Raw genomic sequence first — 23,780 nt, 5'->3', positions numbered from 1 at the left:
TTATTATTTATATTTGGCCCTCAAAATAATTTTTGATTTTACCTTGTCGAGATTAAATATATATTTTAAAAATTTAGGATTATAACTAATAATGATTTTAATTAAAAAAACTTTTAAGCTTGTGAAAACTCCAATTTACCAATAATTGCCATTAAACAAAGGGGAAGAAAGTCCACTTGTTTTGTTAACCTATTTACCAATATTTTTCTAATTGGTACTCTAGGGTCTAAGGTTAGAGGTAGACATATTTTACTACCATCTTCCAATAGGAATTTCATGCAAGCTAATCTTTTTGGAAGTTTGCTTAGCTCATAATTTAATAATTTAATAAATATTTTTTATTAAATTTTTTTATAAATGATATGAATATTGATGTTGATGAAGATTTTTAAAAGTTACGAGTGTTAGAACTGTAATAATATCTAATATAAAATTAGAATTATAAGCTAGGATCTATCATGTCAAATCATCAAGAATAAATCAAGAACAAAATTAGATGTTGAAACGTACTTGAATTCATCGATTTCTTGAAATTTACGGATCTTGAGGTTTTGATCTTTCAAATTAGCACGGTGACTCTCTCTTTCCTAAAGATGGGATATTAGAAAAATTACCTTGTATGTAATTTGGGGACCGTAACCTTAATATATATAACTTTGGCACATTAGCCCTAATTTCTAATCAGCCCATCATCAATTAGAAATTAGTTACTAGAGTATCTATACATATTTGACCCATACTTTATTTAATAATTAAAGCCCAAAACTATAACCAAATTAGATCACTTTTAATTTGGACTAACATATTATGATAGTAAATAATAATATGTAATTACCCTAATTATATATGTGATGTCCATATTTGTTCTCAAATGGATATATATCTGTAATATACATTTTAAGTGGGTATAATGGTAAACATATAATATATCATATCTAATATTTATATTTTAATATGTTTAAAATAAAGGAAATGCAATGGTCTTGGCCCTAAAATGGTAAATATATATTTTAGTCTTTTAAAGTTTATAAAATTATAAATTAGTATAATGATAAAATTGTATTTTAACCCCAAAATTTTATGATTTATATTGATTTTCTGACATTGTTCTTGTCAAAATGAATATCAAATTTAAATATATAATTTTTAAAAGGTAGGATCATAACTAGCAATGGTTTTAATTTAAAAAGCTTTTAAGCCCAGGAAAACTCCATTTTACCAATAATTGCCATTAAACAAAGGGGAAGAAAGTCCACTTGTTTTGCTAACCTATTTACCTAGGGTAATATTATACAACCTTCATCCAAGGGGAATTTTATGCAAGCTAATCTTTTGAAGTTTGCTTAGCTGATAATTTAATAAATTAATAATCAAATTTTTTATTTAAATTTAATTATCAATTATATAAAATACCAATGCTACTGAATATTCTTGAAAGTTGCGAGTTCAAATGAATTTAAATATGTAATGTACTTTTCAAATGAATGTAATTAATCAAAAGTTTTAGAGTTAAATGTAAATTAAGAAATATATCAAAATCCGTATACAATTTTTTTTTGAGTTTTTGAATCAACGGAGATAAAATTGTTTGAGTAAAAAAAGATTAAAATTTAATTATAGTTACTTTATTATGCTCAAATTTAGAATTTAGTTATTTTACTTTTATTTGATATAATTTGATTTTTTTATTGTTAAACTAATATTAGTTAGTACAAAGAACGAATACCGTTAATTACTCATAACTTATCATCCTCTGTCATAAAATTTTTCATTATTAGAGGTGTTTCAAATAATTAACACTGTTAACTATTTGAGGTAACTAATTTTTTTTATAAGAGGTAACGAGTAGGGTTATTTAAAAGATGAACTTAATATTGATGTCAATCGAAGATTTGAATATAAATTTGTTGTTAATCTATTTGTGGTTTGGTTGATTAATGACAGTATTCAAGTAAAGAAATTTACTCCCATCCCAACCCTTAAATAATAGAATAAATGCACTTCAGCATACTCCAGCCTACGAATTTTTGTACTAACAACAATATTAATCCCAACTAAACTAGAACTCAATTGTATTTTACTCAGATTTTTATTATCATTATTGTAAGATATTTGTTGTAATAATTATATTAAACCCAATTAAAAGATGAAATAAGTTTGATTTATTCACGAAAATAAAATTAAATACATTGAGATTCTGCATCAAATGTATGAAGCAGAAAGAATTATGCATAAAAAAAAAAAACCAATCATACACATGCACGATCATGAAGGTCAAATCCATGATCATCTTAAAAAGTCAATCACAGCCGATGATGAGGTGTAAGAGTACTATAAGTTCTAGCCGGCGGCGCCGCCGCCGGCGACTTTCCTTCGTCGGAATATTTATAATAATCATAACCATGTTTCACACAAGGAACCAAATAAAAAGTTTCCATCCTCGGACAATCCTTCTTCTTCAAGAAAAACGCCGCACACTCCTTCTCCGATCGTTGATTAGGGAGGCCGTAGATACAGTTCTTCTTCACGTCGAGCTTCTTTTTCTCTATCAAACCCCGACAAGCCGGTCCGACGTGGGTGAAATAATTGTTCGACAAAGATAATTTGTTTAACATAGGAAGCTCACATACCGTCTCTGGCACTTCACCGTAAAACTGATTGTTAGCCAAACTGAGAATCTGCATCTTTTTCAAGCAGCCAAAAGAGTACGGTATCGGACCGGTAAGCTTGTTTGAACTGGCGTCGAACACCGTTGATTGAGTCAAGTTTCCGATCTCGTACGGTAAACACCCGGTGAGTTGATTATTAAGGAAAAGCACTTCGAGAAGGTTTCGAGCTTTGCCGATACTCGCCGGGATTGATCCGGTGAAGTTGTTATTAGCAAATGTGAGGTAAACGGCCGTCGAGTCACCGAGATTAGTGGGTAACATTTGTGGGGCGAAGTTATTATTGTTGATGAAGAACACATCGAGGGTTAAATCGAACGCTTGTTGCGGAACAGTACCTTTTAATGAATTATACCTTAAATCAAGGAAGGTCAAATTCATGGCACTGAGAGTTTTCATCGGAAACCCACCGGCGATCTTGTTGTTACTAAGATCAAGTTCATATAAATACTTGATTTTCGATGCTTTAAACGGGACGGAACCAGTGAAGTTATTTGAATTAGCATGGAATATAGCTAAATCATCTAACTCATCAAAGAACCCATCAAGAGGAAGTGTACCATCACAACCGGCAAATTTAGCTCCGTTGAAATCAACGCCGGCGACGGCTTTTTCTTTCACGTCGGGACGTATGTCACAATAAATGCCTCTGTATTTACAAACATCAGTTCCATACCATGTTTTCAAGTACTTCTTGCTATTAGCATCGACCTTGATTTTCTCCTTGAACCTTTGGATCACGTCGTAGGCTTTGGCTAACCTTGCGTTCTCGAAGCAGCCATTTTCGTTCTGGAAATGCTTGCATGGCGGTGAAGGCAGTGGGAATTCATCGGAAGGTGATGGAGCTTCGCCTTCTCCGCCGCCGATAATTATTTCTAATGCTTCCCTTTTTGTCCCCGTCAATGGATCATCGTTGCTCGCCGCTAAACATGAATGGAAAACAATGGCGAAGAGCAAAATTGAAGTGGAAAATGAAAGGGTACCCATTTTTTCTTGCTCCCTCTGAAATTATTTTCTCGGCAGATTCCTTGGAGAAAATGCCGGAAAACCCAAACCCGATTTATATAAGAACAAGAATAGACCATTATTGAGGAAAGTCAAGCTTCACCAGCATCGACTAAAATAATATATGTATGTATATGTATGTATCTGACTATCTGTATAGTGTTTGTTTGTATATATATTATATATTGTTCATGGTTGTCTTGGGTAAGGGTCTGTTGCTCCATCTTTGTCCGTGAAAGAGACATTCTTATTACCTACTCATGTTCTTACTTCTTAAGATTCCTTTTCATTTTTGCATCTAGACAATGGCAAAGATTTACGTATAATTTCAAGGATTAAAATGTAATTTTAATAACTTTTTAATTTATAATTATAACAGGGTAAAATTGTAATTGTCTATTTTGAATTCTCGACTCGAATAGGATTAATTTTATTCAATGATGAGGTGTAATGTTATTTATTGAGGATGCATGACACTCGTATATTTTTGGTGCATAAATTTTTTTTAAAATATTCTTCATGACTATTTTAATAAAATGTGATTAATATGATGAGTTAACCTCGCACCATTTTAATAAAAAATAGTTTTTGTTTTTGCTTTAAAAACCAATCATTTATGTTGACAGAGTCTTAAATTAGTTGGCATCGGTATTATTGTTAATATAACGGGATGTGGGTTCGAGCGCATTGTAGTACATTTATCTTCTTATTTAAAGATTAGAGAAAGATTATGAGTAATTTTAAATATTGTATAGAAATAAAAAAGAAAACCATCGTTTACGATTTTTAATTATATATATGAATGTATTTTTTTGTTCTTTAATGTATAAAATAGGTAAAAGTATAATAGAGGTCCTTGTATTAAGAGTCGTATTGCATTTTACTTCCTCTACTAAAAAATGGGCATATTAGTCTCTGTACATTAGATCAATGAGCAAATTGGTCATTTTGTTAAAAATTTCATCCATTTCTACTCTTAAAAGTTGTTTCTATATATAATTGAAGTACACATGTAACTGTTTGGTTATTCTATTAATATATGTCAATTTTTTATAGTAGAAATGAGTAAAGTTTTAGTAGAAACGAAAAAATTACTCTTTGATCTAACGATATGGATTAATTTATCTATTTTTGAATGAATAAGTAAAATGCAATTTAATTTTTAGTACAGGTCTTCCAGATTGATATATAGGATAATCTACTTCTATATAAGATAGTTACTTTAATATTTTTTTTGGATTTTGGTATTTAATGTTCATATTTATTATAATTGATTATAAATTATTGATTTTGAGTAGAAAATATTACATTTATTAAAATTTTTAAACAATTTCATTATAGATTCTGATCATATATACTTTTTTTGAGATAACGTCATTTCTCAACATGTAAATATGAAGATAATGCGCTTTGGCACACTCAAACTTAAGTCTTCTTACATTGACAACAATACTAATACCATTAGAGCCAAGACTCAATCTACATTTACCAAATTTTAAACCAACATTCGAAGAAAAAAAAAAGGCAAAATGGAGTAGTTGCAGCCGGACACATCAAATTAAGTACTAAGGACGATGAGCTCAGTCCCCACCGTTGATTTTTTTGTGGCTGCTTCAAAACTGTTCGAGGTTGAAGGTTTTGACATTGGAGATTATATATATATATAGATAAATAAATAGATAAATAAATATTTTTTTAAAATAATGATGTATCATAATCTCACATTCTCAAAGTTTATCCAATCATTAAATATGACTATGAGATTGTACGGAATAAATATTGTTAAATTCATCGTAATTCTATAGTTGAAATACTTTGTTCCTACTAATTTTTTATTAACAATTTTATTATAGGTGATTATATTTTTAGTACAATATTTAAAATTATATATAACCCTTTCTAATCTCTTAAATACGAGGATAATGAATTTCAATGTACTCAAATTTATATCTTCTTATATTGACAATAATATTAATATCAATTGAGTTAAATATTATTCAATCAGCATATCCCACTAAATTAATATGCTTCATAATTATTAAAATAAAAACAATAAAGACCGGCCGGTTTGAGGTCACATGCAGAACAAGTAAACAACTTTATATATCGATTTTTTTGTCGATATTCATTATAATTAAAATATTTTTAATAGTTTGGAACAATTATGCTTACGATTTGTGAATGCATATTATATATATATATGTATAGTTTACATGGTCTATGTCGTAATTATTTTTTTGAGAAACGGGGATCGACTTTATTTGAAAGTGAAAATTAAAACGGGTAGATGGAGTCGCCACTAATGATCGGGTCACCTCAAATTAATCATTTTAATAAAAGTTAAGATTTACTAAAACGATAATTTCTGGTCTACGAAAATCAGAAAATGAGTTCGGAAGTCGGTTACGCACGAGGAAGGATTAGCACCCTTGATACGCCCAAAATTGGTACCTAGTTGATTAATTAGTGTCATAGTGTCGAAAATTTGAAAACTTGAAAGAATTTAAAATACGATCCCTCTTTGTAAAGAAAATGCTCGAATATTAAAACCTTCTCGTCTCAAAATATAAAATATTACATCCAGTGAGTTAGGACACGATATCTTGAATTTTCGAGAGCGAGCTTACCTTTTATATAAAATTTACGTATTTTAACTTATTAAAAGGGTATCCGGTTATTTAGAGTAAACGAGAGTAATCGAAACCCAATAAGTTAGGGCACGTTTTCTCGAATTCTCAAACACCGAATATTGCCTTTATTTCAAAACAAATTCTTATTTCGAGATGACAAAATGTCATACCCGGTAAGTTAGGGCACAACATTTCGTATCTCCGAGAATAAGCTTTTTTTCAAAACTCGTATAGCGATTTAAAAGAGTATTCTGCTATTTAAGTTAAATGAGAAAAATCGAAACCCAGTAAGTTAGGGCACGGTTATCTCGAATTACCAAATACGGAACATCACTTTTATGAAAGAATTATTAATATTGGGGTTGGATAAAAACCTAAATTCGTAATGAAACGAGAGAATAAAGGATGCATAACAAATGAAAATTGATGGCCTTAACAAAATAAACATAAACACGAATGAGAATGATAACGATAAAAACAATGGTAAAATATATGCATCAAACGAATATGAAGAAGAGGAAATAATAAATGAGCTAAAATATTCGAATTTAAAAGAACTAGTAGTAAATGAATAAACATTATGCAAAATTATTTAGGAAATGATAGTAATAATAACATTAATGGTAAAAATGCAAGGAATAAAATTTTAATTTTGAAATGATGTGAAGGACATATAAATGAATAATATGCAATGAATAAGGAATAAAGATGAGATAATTTAAAGAGTAATAGGTAAAGATAATAAAATAATATAATAGTAATAATAACAATATAATAATAATAGTATTGATAGTAATAAAAATAATACATTAAATAATAGCAAAAAAATAGTGCTAATAGTCATGATAGTGATAATAATAATAGTAGCATGATAAATATAAGAATAGTAAAATAATGATGTTAATGCATAAACATAAATATTGATATATTACCTAAAATATAGTAATAATGAAAATATAAATATATAAGAAATATAGATAGATGAATGATAGGAAAATAAACATAGATAAAAATAATAATAGTCATAATACAATAGTAATTACAAAATAATGATGATAATAATATCAAAGTAAAGTAAAAATATTTATATATATATATACATATACGTACATATTAGAAATACACTACTATATAATAATAATAATAATAATAATAATAATAATAATAATAATAATAAATATAGTAATGATAATAGCAATAAAAAGTAGAGCAACAGATAATAATACATTAATAAAAATAATAAGAATATATTAGTAATGATAATATAATGGATTAATAATGAAATGAATAAATAGATAAAATATAGTGTAATTATAATAATATTATTAACAAAATAATAAAAATAATAATAATAACCAAAGCAATTAAAAGGACGAAATTGAAGTTAAAATGGAAGTTTTTGGGAGCAAATCGAAATAAAACGCGAACACGGGGCCCAAATGTAACACGCATAAAGGAACAAGGACCTTGAGGATAAATATTCCAACTTCCTGAACGACGTCGTTCGTTGATTTGAGTATTAAGAAGTTTGAGGATTAAATTGAAATAGATAAACAAACAGTGGCCAAAATTATAAAAACGAAAATGACCATATTAAAACATCCCCAGAGAGAGGAAGGACCATGCGCGCAATTATCCCAGTAGCAGCAAAACACGCGGATCCTCAGGCGTCGGGTCGGGTCTCGCACGGGTCACGTGAAATGGCGTCGTTTTGGCGCTGTGAGTTGAGGCCCAAAACGGCGCCGTATTATGTCCTTATATTCTTTTTTTACCCCTTTTTTTGCGTTTTAAATGGGTGTTTGATCTTCCTTTTTTTTTTTTTTTTATATTTGATGCATGTATGAATATAATAGTGAATAAATTCGTAGATCGAACGAAAACAGAGAAACTGAAATCACCTTAGTCTCGCGATAATGACTTTGGTATTTGGTTGCCGGATTTAACGCTAAACTCGTGCTTTGATATTATTGAGATCACTGCTTTGTGTATTAGTCTATTGATGTAAAAAGTTTTTCGAAGAAGAAAAAAAGAAAATACATTTTCATTTGGCTTTTATAGCCATTTTTTTACAAGCATTTTTATTACTATTGTCCTTTCATTTTAATGCCCTGCAGGTGCTTGTGGCGGTGGATGTGACCTGTCAGTGGAAGCAGAGGCGGTGGCCAAGCAAGTGGCCGGTCAAAGGTCCCTAGGTGCGGTGCACCTAGGGTTTGTTTATTATTTTTCTGATTTTGGGTAGTGTGCCAACTGAACTAGGGTTAGGCATTGGGTTTTGGGAGTTATTTGGGCCTGTTTTAGGTTGGGCTTTAGTTAGGTCAATTGGGCCTACAAATTGGGCTCCTAGATTTATATATATTTGATATTCTCTAGTGATGCATGAATACATATATTATCAAATGGACGATTCACTCGGTAGATTAATAATTATAAGAAAAAGAATGAAAAATTAAGGAGTTGAAGATTAAGATAAGAATCGAAGAGTGTCGTTGGTCTGGATACATTAAATTGCGTTTTAGAGAGGTATTTAAAAAGAAAACTTTCATAGAGTATGTATCCTCTATTGATTTGTCGAGAGTTGCTAAATGTTTAGTGATCTAGATCTCCCTTGTTAGATCGATGATGTGATTATTAGGTATGTAGTGATCCTTAGGGTGAAGTTTGTTAATTTGGCAAGGTCTGTTGACTTAGTTTCACGCTATCCTTTGAAGGGGTATGATTTGGCCAAGTATATCTAATATGTACGTGTAAATATATAATATAATTTATCTATTTTTATGTTTAAAATTTATTTTTTATTTTTTGTAAAAATACAAAAATAAAATAGTGTTGATAAAAGTCAATGATTTAAAACTTAGTGAGACTTTGGTAAGTAAATCTTATAATATCAAGTGGTGTCTTATAAAATAGAATTAAATTACAAATACTAATAGTTAAATCTTAAGATCTATTCAATTTCACATGTTAAAAATATTAAGATAACTCTCATTTTGCAAAGGTATAATAACTTTTTGGTCCTCCAACTTAATATAAATAGTCATTTTAACTTTTTATTTAATTTTTCGTCTCTTTTAGCCCTTAAATTTGTATTGTTTGTCAAATCACTCTAAAATAAATGAAAAAATTAACAGTAGTGAAATTTGCTGACGTGGCATCGACGTGTATACAAAGTTAGCAATTAATTAATAATTTTTATACTTTTTTTAATAATTTTAAATTTTCAAAACCAATTTTTTAAATTTATTAAAATTTAAAATTTTAATTAATTGATAGTGTGGCATGCACATGGCAGTCTACATGTATGTCATGCCAGTAAAATTAACAAGTGTTAACTTTTTTTTATTCATTTTGGGGTGATTTGACAAACAGCGTAAATTTAAGGGCTAAAAGACATGAAATGACTAAAATGACTTTTTCGTAAAACTAGAAAGATTAACTTTTTACAAATTGTAAAGAAAATACAAATTATTCTAATAATACAAATCCACAAGGATGAGTTTAAACTGTTACCAAGTCAAAAAGGATTAAATAAATAAAAGATGAGAAATCATGCAATTTTATGGTGGATTTGTTTAATTATATTTTGATTCCTTGGTTGATTTGTTGGTATGATTTGAGTGATTTTTAAAAAAAAACAATTCTAATACTTCATTATGATTCTAATTTTATTTTATTTCATATAAAAATAAAAAATCTAATTTTAATTAAAAATAATTTTAATTTGAGGATAAAATCAATAATAACCAGCAAGGAATAAAGGGATGAATGATATTTTCAATAATTTTGCAATATCACACAAAAGCACGTCCCTCGTCTAAATATCCTGGACCTGCATGTGAACCACCCAATTCAACCTGCCAACCATTTCTATTTATATCATAATGTTAAATTGAATAATTTATTTTTTTGGAGGGTCAAAAATGAAAATTTTTTCCCATAGGATAAAGCTTAGGAAAAAAAAATCAAATTGAACTATTTATATTTAAGAGGGATTAAAAGTGAAATTAATATCATTTAGCCAAGGCTACCTTTGCTCCCCTTCAACTGGTATGTCGTAGTAAACTACAAATATCTTTTTTTATAGTAACTCTCCATAATTTATCTTCATATTCATACTTACTTTTTAGTGTCACGAAGAAAGCCTTTAATTTTTTCAATTAGTTCAATCGAACATAATTTACAAAACAGACACGATTAAATTAAAGTTCAAGAACCGATATAATTGAGCTGATCTTAGGTCGGTCAGTTAACCGACTTTAATTATTAGACTTGAGTAATATATATTTATTTTATATATTATACATAATTAAAAAGTATACTAAATTAAGTCCATTTTTTCAGTCGAGTGAGTTTGAAAAATTAAAAAATCGATAACTGACAGAAAGAACCATTGATTGAGCCTGTTTAGTCGATTTTCCCTATTTATGTTACATATGATTTTATGTACTTAAGTATTATAATTTATTAAATAATATAACTTTATATTGTATAATTAATGCAAAATAACATTATTCAAAGCATCAATGGAACAAAAAGCTGCAGTCTACTGACCCAGATGAATTCTAATCTTGTTCCTAACCCAGATGAATCACACCATATTCACAGCTTGTTTTCTGTATCTTTCAATCCATTCATAAGTAATGCTCTTCAATTCACATAAAATAACAGTTCTACTGACCATTGATGTCGAACAACCTTGAACCATGGTGCAGATTGAACAACAAAAGCTACAATTTTCATCAAATACAAGAATTTTAAGCCTCATGGAGCCAGGAAGATGTCAAATTCTGATGGTTAAGTTCTTAGCATGTCTATAAATAGAGAAGCTACCTACCACTGGGAACTTCATCAGCGAGTAACCCCAAACCGCATCCCACCTTGACAACTTTAAGCTGGAAGCTTGTATCTTTATGCCTGCCAACCACACTCTTGCTTGATTAGACTGCATTTATTTCCATCGCCTTCTCTTGTTGAATCTTTTAATTTCAGGGAAAAGCCAACTCTCAATAATACCTTCTCATCTTGAATTTTCTCTCAATGGCAAATAATAACTGGAAATTTTCAAAACCAAGTGCTGAGTTCAAGTTGAATTCATTGCACCAAGGAGCTTTCAAACATGTCATTCCCTGGATTCTTTTGTAACATGTATATGAGTAAAATCTTAATATATTCTCCTTGAAGATGGTAGGTAGATGCATGCAGTCATACCTTCCAATATCCCAAAAGTAAACTACTGCTTCCTCAACTGCAATACAGGAAGTTCCCAAGTTGGACAACAGGAGATTTTGTCATGAAGAAAAGTATTGATATGGCTGTGCAGGAAAAACAAGTGTAATTAATTTCTATACCTCACATTCCATTTATGAGAGCATGAAAATCAAAACAAAAAATATATATATACATATTATAGATGAAGATATAGGAGTTTACCAAGTTTTAAGTGATCATACAGCAATTTATTCATGTCAATCTGGTAATACAGATACAATAATGGTCCGTAATAACAGGAAATTACTCGATCGACTCATATTTTGAAATTGAATATCTTGGTATGATAGGTCAAAATCAGAAAGCAGAAAGACAAGAAAAATTATATATGGTGACAGAGTTAGCAAAACCTCAGAACTTATTATGCATGCATATCGGGTGCAGCATGGACCAACAAGATATTTAACCACACATTCTTTGTGAAACTTATAAAATTCATAATATATCAAAGACTCAAACATGGAAGATGTTATCTGGAAAAAAAAAACCATAGAGCAATAAATGGAAGAAGTGATCCTCAATAATAGAATATGCAAAAAGAATCAAATACATAGTCCTAATGTTTACAGGTCAAACAAAGGAATTTTCATAACAGAAGGAGAAAAAAAAAAGAGTATCAATGCAACAACCGGCCAATAAATTGTTAAAAAGCATATTTGTAGACCATCTGCCTCATTCCAAAATGTATAATATTTAACAAAATTAAACAGGGGATGGTTTGTTTCAGAGATCAACAATAGGCACCTTCCTATTGCTTTGGTACAGACAATAGGAATCTTCCTTTACTTCAACTAAACAAAGTTGTCTTAGGGCATACCCTCAAATAAAAATGCACTCCACAGTGTCAACTTGACAGCATCAGAGTATTGGAGTTGGAATATACAAAATTCCACAAGTTATATCAAGATGTCTTGTCCTCATTTTCTGGTTGAGAACTGATAATTTTGGATTTATCAAAACCTTTTGGCATCAGATGTCTATCTTCCAGTTTTTTGCATAGGATAATTGCCAATTGATTTTTAGCACATCGGCTGAGTCCCTTGTGCAGCTCAAACAAAGTACCAGAGTCGGGAACCACTGATCTATCAATCATATCATTTAGGACCTGCACTGCTCCATCAAAATCTTCATTCTTGCACAAGGTAGAAATCAACATACTATAAGTGTTTTCATTTGGATGAAAACCACTCCTGATCATGGTCTTATAAAGCTGGAATGCACGGTCAGAGTTCTTCCTGAAACACTGCCCACTAATAAGAGCAGAAAATGTTGAAGCATTTGGAGCCAAGTTGTCCTTATCAAGTTCTTTAACCAGATATGCAGCTTTCTTTGTCTTACCCTCCTTGCATAATCCCAGTATCAATGCATTGTATGTCAGTATATCAGTCTTAACTCCATTCTTCAGCATGTCCTCATAAAGCCTGTTGCTCATCTCACTCTTACCTACTTGACTGTACCCATTTATCAAAGTATTGTAAGTTACAATAGTGGGAGCCAGATTCAGGGCTTTCATCTCATTGAAAACCTTATTTGCTTCATGTAATTTCCCTTCCTTACAAAAACCATTAATAAGGGTGTTAAAAGTAACCACATTTGGATGCACTCCATCTTTCCCCATTGAGCTTTTAAGCTTCATGGCTAAGCTCATTAGACCCTTGTTACAATACCCTGCAATCAATGTGTTGTAAGATGCTACAGTAGGAGTAAAACCCATAATCTCCATTTCTCTTAACACTTGCATAGCCTTGTCAAGTTTTCCTGACTTGCAAAACGCATGAATTACTATATTGAAAGTGTATACATTGGGAGAAAGCCTGCAACGCCGCATTTCTCTGTAGAACCCCAAAGCAATATCCACCCTATGTAAATCAAGCAATGAGCTCAAATATGCATTACACGACTTAATAGTTGGAAAAAACCCATAATCCTTCATCCGAGAAAAAGCATCCGTAGCGTTCCTAAACTTCTTGGCATGTGCATATGTCTTAAACAGTAAATCAAACACACGAGGAGAGGAATCGCATATTCGATAAGAATACAGTATCACATCAAACATCTTAGCTGGCAATTCCAATGAACCAGGCACAAGAAGACTCCTCAAAACCGATTCAGCGGATTTGAATTTCTGGTTTTTGGTGAGAATGTGGAGAATCACTGAATGAGTTTCAAGGGAATGTGAAGTGGGGTTTCGAGTTTTAACCCAATTGAAGAACTCAAGAGAAAGAACATGGTCCTTTTGAATCTTTAACAAAACATGCTTAACTCTAAATGGGGTAAAGTGGGTAGATAAAGCATTAAGCTTATTCCAATCAGAGTGAATGAGGTGACTATGGGCAACATTCACAAAATCAAGGTCTTGACCTCTGGGTTCAGAGATTGTTCTGAAGGGAATTGGAATTGGATTCCACTTCTTTCTCCTTGAATTCACATCAATTAAGGGTTTTAAAGAAGTAGGTTTTACTTCAACAGAATCGAACAAAGTTGAGAAGTGACGACTCAGGAAATTATTCATGAAATATAGCAGATAAAAAGAAACTTGCAATCTTAGAGTTTAACATAAACCAGCAATAAAGGGGAAGTTTTCGTTATCACCTAATATCACCATTTGAACGCAGCTACTGAAGTAGTGAAGGTCTCTCTGCAACGCCCTTTTTTTTCCAGACTTTCACGAGTTCAGCAACAGTAGAGTTTTTTTTCTCCCTTTTTTTTTTTTTCGAGAAAAAGGTGGGCTAAAGGAGTCAATGCTACCTAAACCATGGAGGATAGTATAGACCCACCCCAGCTTGGGCAGGGAACAAAGCCGAATCCATCAACCATTGAGAAATTGGCTACCCATGAATGGGGGTGCCCTCGGCAGCCCAAGACCCGTGGAACAAAAAGCTGCAGTCGGAGCACGTAGCTGCTGGAGGTGTCCCACAACCCACATGAAGGGCTTTTCTTTAATCCAATTTTTATCACAATATGGACCGTATTTCAAGTTCAATTGAGGCCCATTCTAGAACCACACTCACAAATTGTGACTACTAATTTATTAAGAATTAATAAAATTAAAACTATAGCGTCATCATTTACTGGAATTAGAATATCTGCAAAATTAAAATTACTATTTGTATCGATTAAACAAATTGTTAGAATTTCCAAAATGATACATTCCCAAACGGAGTCTAAATTTTAGTTTGATTTCATTACTTAAATTTAATATTTAGCCTCTACATATTAATTTAATATAATTTAATTTTTATTTTATAATATCATTAATTATTTGAAATAGTAAATACCTGAGAGAACGTGGGTTTGTTCATACTTAATGACATCTTTAAAAATAAATATTTTTAAGTAAAATTAAAGTGAATGGTCATTTAAAAAAAGTGTGATAAATTAAAGTAAAGACAGCTATATTTTGAAAAATAAAAATAAAAATTTAATTGAATGGGTATTTTTAACAGTAGTTATTATTAGTGATAACAGTAATTACATTATTAGTTATTAAATTATGAGTAAATTTTTATTTTGATCATTTAATTAAAAGAAAGTTGCAATTTGATCATTAAACTATTTAAAAATTTTTATTTAAGTCATTGGGCTGTTAAAATGGATGTTATATGGTTTTCTCTGTTCACACTGCTTGCACCTGTTGAATGCTTTCTTTCTCCTTCTTTTTTTACAATTTAGTTTTTTTTTTATGAAACAACTTTGGTTGTCACAAATCTACGAACCAAAATTCAAACAAATTTTTTCTTTGATCTCCAACATTGACCTTCAGATCAACTTGGACCTAAGGGCGAAGCCAGAAATTTTTTTGGGGGGCTGGAATTAAATTGTATATTTTTATAATAGTAAAAATACAATTTCACAATTTTAATAGCATGTATTTTTATAATTTTTAAAGGATTAAATCAAATTTTTATCATTTGGGGGGCCAAAGTTCAATTTTACCATCACTAATTTAAAACTTTATAAATTATAAAAGGGTCTAAATGAAAAATTTTTCATTTTAAGGGGGTTGCCAGCCCCTTATCTTCGCCATTGCTTGGATCTAAGGTATGTTCTACTAATAGATGGATACTAATCCACTATACTGATTATCGAATTGTCGCTTGGAGTTTACTGGCCAAACTTTAAAAAAGAAAAACTTAACAGTCCAATAACTTAAATAAAAATATTTGAATTGTTCAGTGACTTAAATAAAAATATTTCAAATAGTTCAATGACCCAATTGTTATCTTTTTTAGTTAAGTGACCAAAACGAAAACTTACCCATAGTTTAGTGACTGATGGTATAGTTTACCCTAGAGATAAAAATAAGGCTTAATACATAATTTGATACCTAACTTTGACATTTTTTCCTAATACGATGCCTATGATATTTTTGGTTCATCATGGTACCTGAATTTAACAAAAGTTATACATTTTAGTACATGAAAGTAACATTGCTTTTGGTGTTCAATTTTGGTTTTAGAGTGACTTTGATGAAACTTAATTGCTAATAAGATAATTTTAATCAAATTCACTCTAAAACCAAAATTAAATTACATTCATCAGACTATATTTGACAAATTAAACGTAAAATTAAATAAATTTATAATTAACACTAAATTTATAGCTAACTGATAAAGCCCAATCGGGTCACCGATAGGTGATCCAAACCATACCTGAATTTCGAGTTAGTGATTATGAATACGTAACAATAATATAGATATATAAATATTTTAAAACTTATATAATATACATTATTAATATATCAACTATCAAAAGATATTAATATTTTGTGGGCACCAAAAATTCCAACTTGACAAATGAGTTTTTTTTTTTTAAGTTGTAGTTTAAAATATTTAATTTATATAAAAATTATAAAAGGTAGAAATATTTTTATAATTTTTATAAAATTTTGTTAAATTTTTAATTAAGTTGGTATAATTAATTCGTGATATTAATTTAATTAAAAAATTTATAAGTGAAAGAAATAAATGAATAAATTAGAGGAAGAAGAGGAAGAGAAAATAAGATCTCAATAATAGAAAACAAAATTGGATCAGTTTGCGCTTAAAAAATTTGGGTTCAGATAATTTCGGATTGAAATGTTTTACATTTGTGTTAGTTTTGAGTTTAAAAGCTCACATCTTTAGATAATTTTGAGTTGGAGGATCCTTTTGAGTTTAAGTTTGACACTTGAGTTTTTAAGTTTAGATCATTTCAAATTCAGGTTATTCCGAGTCACTTGTTTGGATGATTTCGAATTCGAATCATTTAGAATTTGAATATTTTTGAATTTGATTCGCGACATCAATTTAATTAAAGATTTTATAAGATAAATAAATTAATAAATTAGAAGAAAAAGAGGAATAGAAAATAAGATCACAAGAATAGAGAAGAACGTGTGGTTTTTCATCATATCAATTTAGCAAGCAGAGTTGGTTTTTGCTTCAAAATGAAAATTTTCGGGTTTAGATAATTTTGGATTGAATTATCTTATATTCGTGTTAGTTTTGAGTTTGGACATTTTAAGATTTGGATAATTTTGAATTCAAAGTATTCAAATTTGATACTCGAGCTTTTAAGATCACAAGATCTCAAATTCAGGTCATTTCGAATCACTTGTTTGAATAATTTCGGATTCGAATCATTTAAAATTTGAGTATCTTTGAATTTGATTCATTTCTCTATTTAAGCTAAATATTTGTTCTATTCCATTAGTAATTAAGGGAAGAATTCGGCTCAGAAGAAAAAAGAGAAGCAGATCTATTCATTTCTCTATTTAAGCTAAACTTATTAGTAATTTTTTATGATCTAATCAAGTTTTTGAACTTGGACTAAATTGAAACAATTCAAACCCGAAATAAGAGGGATAATTTTCATGGCCCCCCAAGCTTGGTGAGTGTGCCGTTGCTTACATTTTTTCTTTCTCTGCCCACCAACTAAATAACACCGAAAGCACACACCCAAAAAAGATTGTCCAAATACCCAAGAACATTTTTTTATATAAAATTTTCCATTACATACAAATATCATATGGTATTTCATTGACTTGATTAAAAAAAAATGACCCACCCTCACTAAAAAAAAAATCCCTTTTCTTCATATTGTTCACATAGCTAGAGAATGATGATGGGACACTCGAATCCCTCTTCTTCATAGTGTAAAACAACAAGAACATAACAATGCAACAAGAACAAGAACAAGAACAAAGCCAGCCTTTGTCCTTGCTAGATGATATTGATGCTCTCTATTGTGAAGAAGAAGAAGATGATGGTGCTTCAAGTGCTTGTAACAATGGCGGAAACCCATTTTTCCCCCTTGACCAAGACTTGTTTTGGGATGATGAAGAGCTTCTTTCAATGTTCTCTAAAGAAATTACACAGAACAAGGTGGTGCCGGCTCCTGATACCATCAATGGTGCCGATGAGTTTCTAGCAATGGCTCGATGTGTTGCTGTTGAATGGGTGCTTAAAGTCAATGCTCGCTACGGCTTCACCACTCTCACGGCTGTGCTGGCCATTAACTATCTCGATCGGTTCTTGTCTAGCTTTCGTTTTCAAAGTGATAATAAGCCATGGCTGATCCACCTTGTTGCTGTCACTTGTCTTTCTTTGGCTGCAAAAGTTGAAGAAACTCAAGTTCCCCTTTTGCTAGACCTTCAAGTATGTCCCCAAATTCAATATTACCCATTGGCTTTGTTGATGAACTAGGGCTGGAGGAGATTGGGAAGGCGGTTCACCCGGCAGACAGACACTTCCGACCCCAGTTCATCAACAAATTTTATTCATGATTAGCTCTTGAAATATACCTATTTTTTAATTTTTATATTTAAGTACTTAAACTATCATTTTATTATTCGATTTCTATCCTAATTCATTTTGTCACTCAGTAGGAAAATAGTTTCGACCCTAGTTAGGCTTTACTCATGCTTTAGCTATTGAGTTATACCCATTTTTTTATTTTTATATTTAAGTCCTTTTTCATACTTAAACTATCATTTTGCCACTTGATGGACTGGCAGCTTCGAACCCAGTTCTTCAATAGTCTTAATTCACAATTAGCTCTTCAGCTATACCCATTTTTTTTATTTTAATATTTAAACCATCATTTTGTTTCAATTATTGAGTTTTTAAGCATGTTGTAGCTACATTAAGCCATCTCCATTAGGGGGGAAATTTGTCATAAATTTTCAAGGAGATTAACATGTTTCTTGTTTTGGGGTTCATAGGTTGAAGACATAAAATATGTTTTTGAGGCCAAAACAATTCAAAGAATGGAGATTTTAATCCTTACAACTCTCAAATGGAAAATGAATCCCATTACCCCACTTTCATTCATTGATCACATCATAAGAAGGCTTGGCTTGAAGACTCATCTCCATTGGGAGTTTCTCAAGAGATGTGAGCATCTCCTCCTTTGTGTAATCTCTGGTAAGCCCTTCTCTTTTTGCAATAGCTTTAGATAAATGGTCAAATTTTATAGGTCTCTATACTATATACAATTTATTTTTTAAAATTTAGTCCCTTTTACTATAATTTTAAAATTTTTAATCCTCTATCTTTTAATCTAGAAGCTAGATTAAAAATACACATTTCAATCACGGAAGTTAGGTGAGATGGTAGGAATTTATCCTACCTTAACAAGTGGTCGAGGATTCGATCCTCGTCCTGAGTATGGAGCAGATTTAAAACTCATGGTTAGCATCTACTCCCTTTCTGAGCTTACAAAATATGAATGATTAGTTACTGGGTTTATTTCGGTAAATACCTTGAGAAATAATAAAAAAAAATACACATTTCAAAAAGTAGAAGATAAAAAAATGATCAAAGTATAGTAGGACTAAATATGTAAAAAAGGTATAGGGAGCTTCTATGAAATTTGACCAAATATAAAAGCATGGACAAAAGTAAAAGAAAAATAAACAAAGGGCCCCTTTTTGTTTTCTTAATCTCATAATTTAGTCCATGTTTTTGTAGATTCAAGTTCTATGCACTATCTTCCCTCAGTATTGGCCTCCGCAACAATGATGCATGTGATAGACCAAGTTGAGCCATTCACTCCCATTGACTACCAAAATCAGCTCTTAGATGTTCTTAAAATTAAAAAGGTTGGTAATTTTTATGATTAAAAATTCACTTTGTTCCATTAATGGATCATTTGATCACCATTTTTATTTTATCATTCATTGCTCCACTTTTTTTACAAATAGGAAAGAGTAAGTGAGTGCTACAACTTTGTCGTCGATGTATCAAATAAGCAATCTCAAAAGAGGAAGATCAATCGAGCCCCATCGCTCAACAGGATCTTTCAAAACGTCGTCGTTGCAAGCAGCCATTCTTAATAGATATATTATGCTTATGTTGGCTCATGGAATCGAAGTTCTTTTTTTTTTCCTTAAGTTGAAAAAAGTTTGATTTGTATTTCCATCTCTACAATTCCAAGAATGACCCCAAAGTGGTGGTTCATAGTGTTGAGAGATGGGTGGCAAATTGGGCAAAAGAACAAAAAGGAAAGGAAAAAAAAATGTGCATTGAAGGATGTGTTGTTGTATGTTTGTTTCCCTATGGAGATATTGAGATTCCTTTAATTTTCCATCTACAAGCAATGTTTTATAAATTAAGGTTACTTGCAATAAACATCCTCAAATTATCGTTCAGATTTTAATTTGATCTTTAACTTTTAATATATTTTCATCAAGTCCTCAAAATAATATTATTTTAATTGTCTTTCCGTCAATATAGGTAAACATGTGGATTAAATTATAAATATTTATGTACCTATTATATGGACAACTTAAATCTAGATTGACATTATTTATTTTTCTTTAATATATCAAATCCAAATTGACTATACAGTACATATACGTGTGTTTACAATTTGATGCACTATGTTAGATCTGAGCGACATTTGAGCGACATTCAATGCCCAAAGTTTGAGGACAACTAAAGTTTGAGGACAACTAAGAAATTAAGTTATAGTTTGAGGATGTTTGGTAAATTAACCCTAAAAAGTAAACTTTGAGAATTGTAATGAATATTTTGTGTTTTTGGTCAACTTGTCCCATTGATTTTAGAATTAGAGCCAAAATATTTTTAAGATTATTGAAAATTGCTAAGAAATAAATGTTTGTTTGTATGTGAAGGAAGAAAGAGGTTATGGGGAGACAGTGGGGTTTGGTAGTTTTTTGACTTTGGAGACAGAGTTTTGACCTCGTTTCAAGTGCCATTCATTAATAATTACAATAATCCAAATAATAAAATATTTTTTATCAATATTTTTAGAATTGGATCAATAGTCGAATCGATTTAATCATCAATTCAATCATTTTTAGCTTAGTTGAATTAATTTGTATTGATTTTCGACTCAATTGATCTTAAACTTTTTTCTGAACTAATATTTTAACTGATTTTCATTCTAACCGATTCGATCGAACGATCCTATTGAAATAACCATGATTTGAATATAATTATTACAAAACTTATATTTTAATAATTTATATAGTTAAAAAGTCCCAAATTCAAATTTTATGCGTGTATTTGGCTCAGAATTATTATGCTAATTATTTTATATGATACAATTTCAAACTTGTATATATTGCAATGAATCCACAAATCGAACATTAGAGTGAGTTTAGATTATCGGTAAGGTGTAGCATATTTAGTTTATTTTTTGTCTTACGTTATAGTACTGTTACAGTATTTAATCTTATCGTTACCACTATTTTTACACTAACCATAAGTAAATGTATTATTCATTCAAACTCACTCTTAATCTCGGACATAGATAAATTAATTAGAAAAATTTAATTAATAAAAAAATCAAATATTGATATGGGAAAAGTTTGGAATTGGAGTTTAATGGGGCATCCACACAAACCCATAAATAAAAGGTAGAAACAAAAATAGAGAAAAAATCTTTGATGTTATATGATAAGACCAAACCTTTTGTATTTATATTTAAAAAATAATTTATTTCGTATAAAACAAAGGAATATTCTTTAGTATGATATCACATTCCAACCATTTTTCTCTATCATATTATAATAATATATTAAATATTTACCAAAAGTACTAACAACAAAGACGGGGTGTTAATTGAGTTTTAACTCGATTAGTATAAATATTATTGTTCAGGCAGGAAGATGTGGGTTCGAGAAAGTTTAACCGCATTATTTTTCTATTTATACGTTTGGGAAGCTATCGGTAGTTCTAGGCATTATAAAGTTTAACCGCATTATTTTTCTATTTATACGTTTGGGAAGCTATCGGTAGTTCTAGGCATTATGTCAAAAAAATCAGATATTATCAGAACTAATGTTTTATTGTGTAATTTAAAATATAAATTAAAAATAAACTTTATTCAAATTGAATTTTATTTTACTTTTTAGGATTAAAATAAGAAAAATTATATTTAAAATAGTAAAATATAAAAGTTATTAATTTTTTTATTTACTTGAAAATTTATTTCTTTTAAATATTTATGATAAAACTTTGAAATTTTACCCATTAATGAATTGAGGCTCTTAAGTTAAAAAACCGAAGAAAATCAATTTATTATAAGCAGTTCAAAAATCCAAAAGATTGGACCGAATCGAATTCATTCCTGAACAAAATATTAGTTTATTGACATCAAATCCAATATTTTAGATTCGGATTTATAAACAGAGAAAATAACATTAAAAATTTTTCCATTTAAAGGTACAGCCCGACTGAACTCCGAATTAAATTGAAATATAATATATATATATATATGTATATATAATGAAAAGAAGGAATGTGCTGTATTGTTGAAAGGGAAACAGCTTGCTCCCAAAGAACCAAAACATCTAGTGCCCACTCCAATAATTGCAAGTTGGGTTAAAGAAACAAAAATATAAACTGAGTTGGGGATCTAATATTCAAAGCTTGAGTTTAACTCAATATGACTTATTTTTAAGTAAATAGTATATTATTTTTTTATTTTTTTATATCATTATATCTTTAAAAATAAATTATATTATAATATAAATATTAAAATTATATGTTAAATTATTTATGTTAAAAATTTTAATAAAATAAAAATACATAACAAGAGGGAAAGATAATTTATATACAATTCTTGAACGGGTTAAAGGTCGTCATTCACAAAAATGAATCAATTTGGACAAATTTTGAGTTTATTTAGGCCAAATCAAATTTGAACAACTAAATAAGATATTAACCTATATATGAATCTCTTGTATAAATTCAGTTCAATTTGGCTCAAAAACACTTCGATGATAAATTATAAAGAATTTCAAAACTTTTATTTAAAAAATAAATTTAATTGGTGGGCTAGATTTATTAAAAATGTTACAATTTAGTTTCACAAAAAACTAAAATTTAATAAATTTACATAATTCAATAGCATCAATTTAGTATTGATTTTTTAATCATATTAGAAATTTTATCACACATGTATTTATGTGGAAATTACGTATTTAAAATATAAGTGTGTATTTAAAATAATATAAAACAAATCCATTAAATACGAGTTCAATCCTTAAGCTTGTTAATATTGATTCTTTTATTTAAAAATCATATAAAAGTATGAAAAAAATAAAAAGTTCATCAAAATCATAACAGTAGCCCTAATTTTAATTAAGTTGGTACTCGATTAACATGTAACACTAATTTAATAAGTAATTTTATTAATAGTAAATACCCTTAAACTATATTTTTTATCACTCTATGACTAGAATCGAATGGTAAGAATTACATATAAATGATGCATAGGTATGCCCGGAATCGAATGGTAAGAATTGCATATTAATGATGCATACATGTGGCAATGATTTACTCCTACGATAGTGTCTAGACCCCTAAAATGTATGAATTCTATTTTTGATACTTTAAATTTTATAAAATTTTAATTTAATAATTATTAAAATTATACTTTCACGATTAAAATAATAATTTTAATTTAATTTTTAAAATTATAAAGATATAAATTATTAATATTATAAAATTATCTTTTAAGTCTCGTAAAGCTATATAATTTAATTTTTACCAAAAAATTTATTTCATCCCTGCTAAACATTGACAATAATTAAAGTATATTCTTGTTTACAGCTGTAAAGTTTAAAAGACAACAAAAGAGATGAAAATGGAGGTTTGTGGTTGTGGATTTTTCTGGGGATTATAAGAAAAAGGAAACAGCAATAATAAAAGGTAGCAGTAGAGAAAAGAAGAAGCTATATATATATATATATATATATATA

General features: G+C 29.5%; 3 protein-coding genes and 1 long non-coding RNA gene across 6 annotated transcripts; 1 reads left to right on the top strand and 3 right to left on the bottom strand.

Annotated features, from left to right (window-relative positions):
• Positions 1–2,139: 2,139 nt before the first annotated feature.
• Positions 2,140–3,821, bottom strand: LOC108459747 (uncharacterized protein At4g06744-like). The gene has a single exon (XM_017759152.2). The coding sequence runs from the start codon at positions 3,651–3,653 to the stop codon at positions 2,304–2,306; it is 1,350 nt and encodes a 449-aa protein (XP_017614641.1). The 5' UTR covers positions 3,654–3,821; the 3' UTR covers positions 2,140–2,303.
• Positions 3,822–10,758: 6,937 nt separating this feature from the next.
• LOC108458085 (uncharacterized) lies at positions 10,759–14,475 on the bottom strand. Of its 3 annotated transcripts, none has more exons than XR_008281448.1 (3): positions 14,159–14,475; positions 11,507–11,610; positions 10,759–11,431 (listed from the first exon to the last, which is right to left on the bottom strand). It is a non-coding gene; the product is annotated as an uncharacterized LOC108458085 (long non-coding RNA). The 3 variants fall into 3 exon arrangements; XR_008281449.1 differs by having other exon boundaries at positions 10,759–11,349; XR_001867243.2 differs by having other exon boundaries at positions 10,759–11,610.
• Positions 12,069–14,164, bottom strand: LOC128279229 (pentatricopeptide repeat-containing protein At4g26680, mitochondrial-like). Its single transcript, XM_017757327.2, has one exon. The coding sequence runs from the start codon at positions 14,076–14,078 to the stop codon at positions 12,468–12,470; it is 1,611 nt and encodes a 536-aa protein (XP_017612816.1). The 5' UTR covers positions 14,079–14,164; the 3' UTR covers positions 12,069–12,467.
• Positions 14,476–17,475: 3,000 nt separating the features above from the next.
• LOC108458386 (cyclin-D3-1-like) lies at positions 17,476–20,143 on the top strand. Its single transcript, XM_017757755.2, has 4 exons — positions 17,476–18,204; positions 18,771–18,972; positions 19,519–19,649; positions 19,752–20,143. The coding sequence occupies exons 1-4, from the start codon at positions 17,725–17,727 to the stop codon at positions 19,881–19,883; spliced, it is 945 nt and encodes a 314-aa protein (XP_017613244.1). The 5' UTR covers positions 17,476–17,724; the 3' UTR covers positions 19,884–20,143.
• The last annotated feature ends 3,637 nt before the right edge of the window (positions 20,144–23,780 follow it).

Source organism: Gossypium arboreum, chromosome 4 (assembly GCF_025698485.1).
Source record: "Gossypium arboreum isolate Shixiya-1 chromosome 4, ASM2569848v2, whole genome shotgun sequence".
Taxonomy (NCBI): domain Eukaryota; kingdom Viridiplantae; phylum Streptophyta; class Magnoliopsida; order Malvales; family Malvaceae; genus Gossypium; species Gossypium arboreum.
This window is presented reverse-complemented; position numbering and strand designations above follow the sequence as displayed.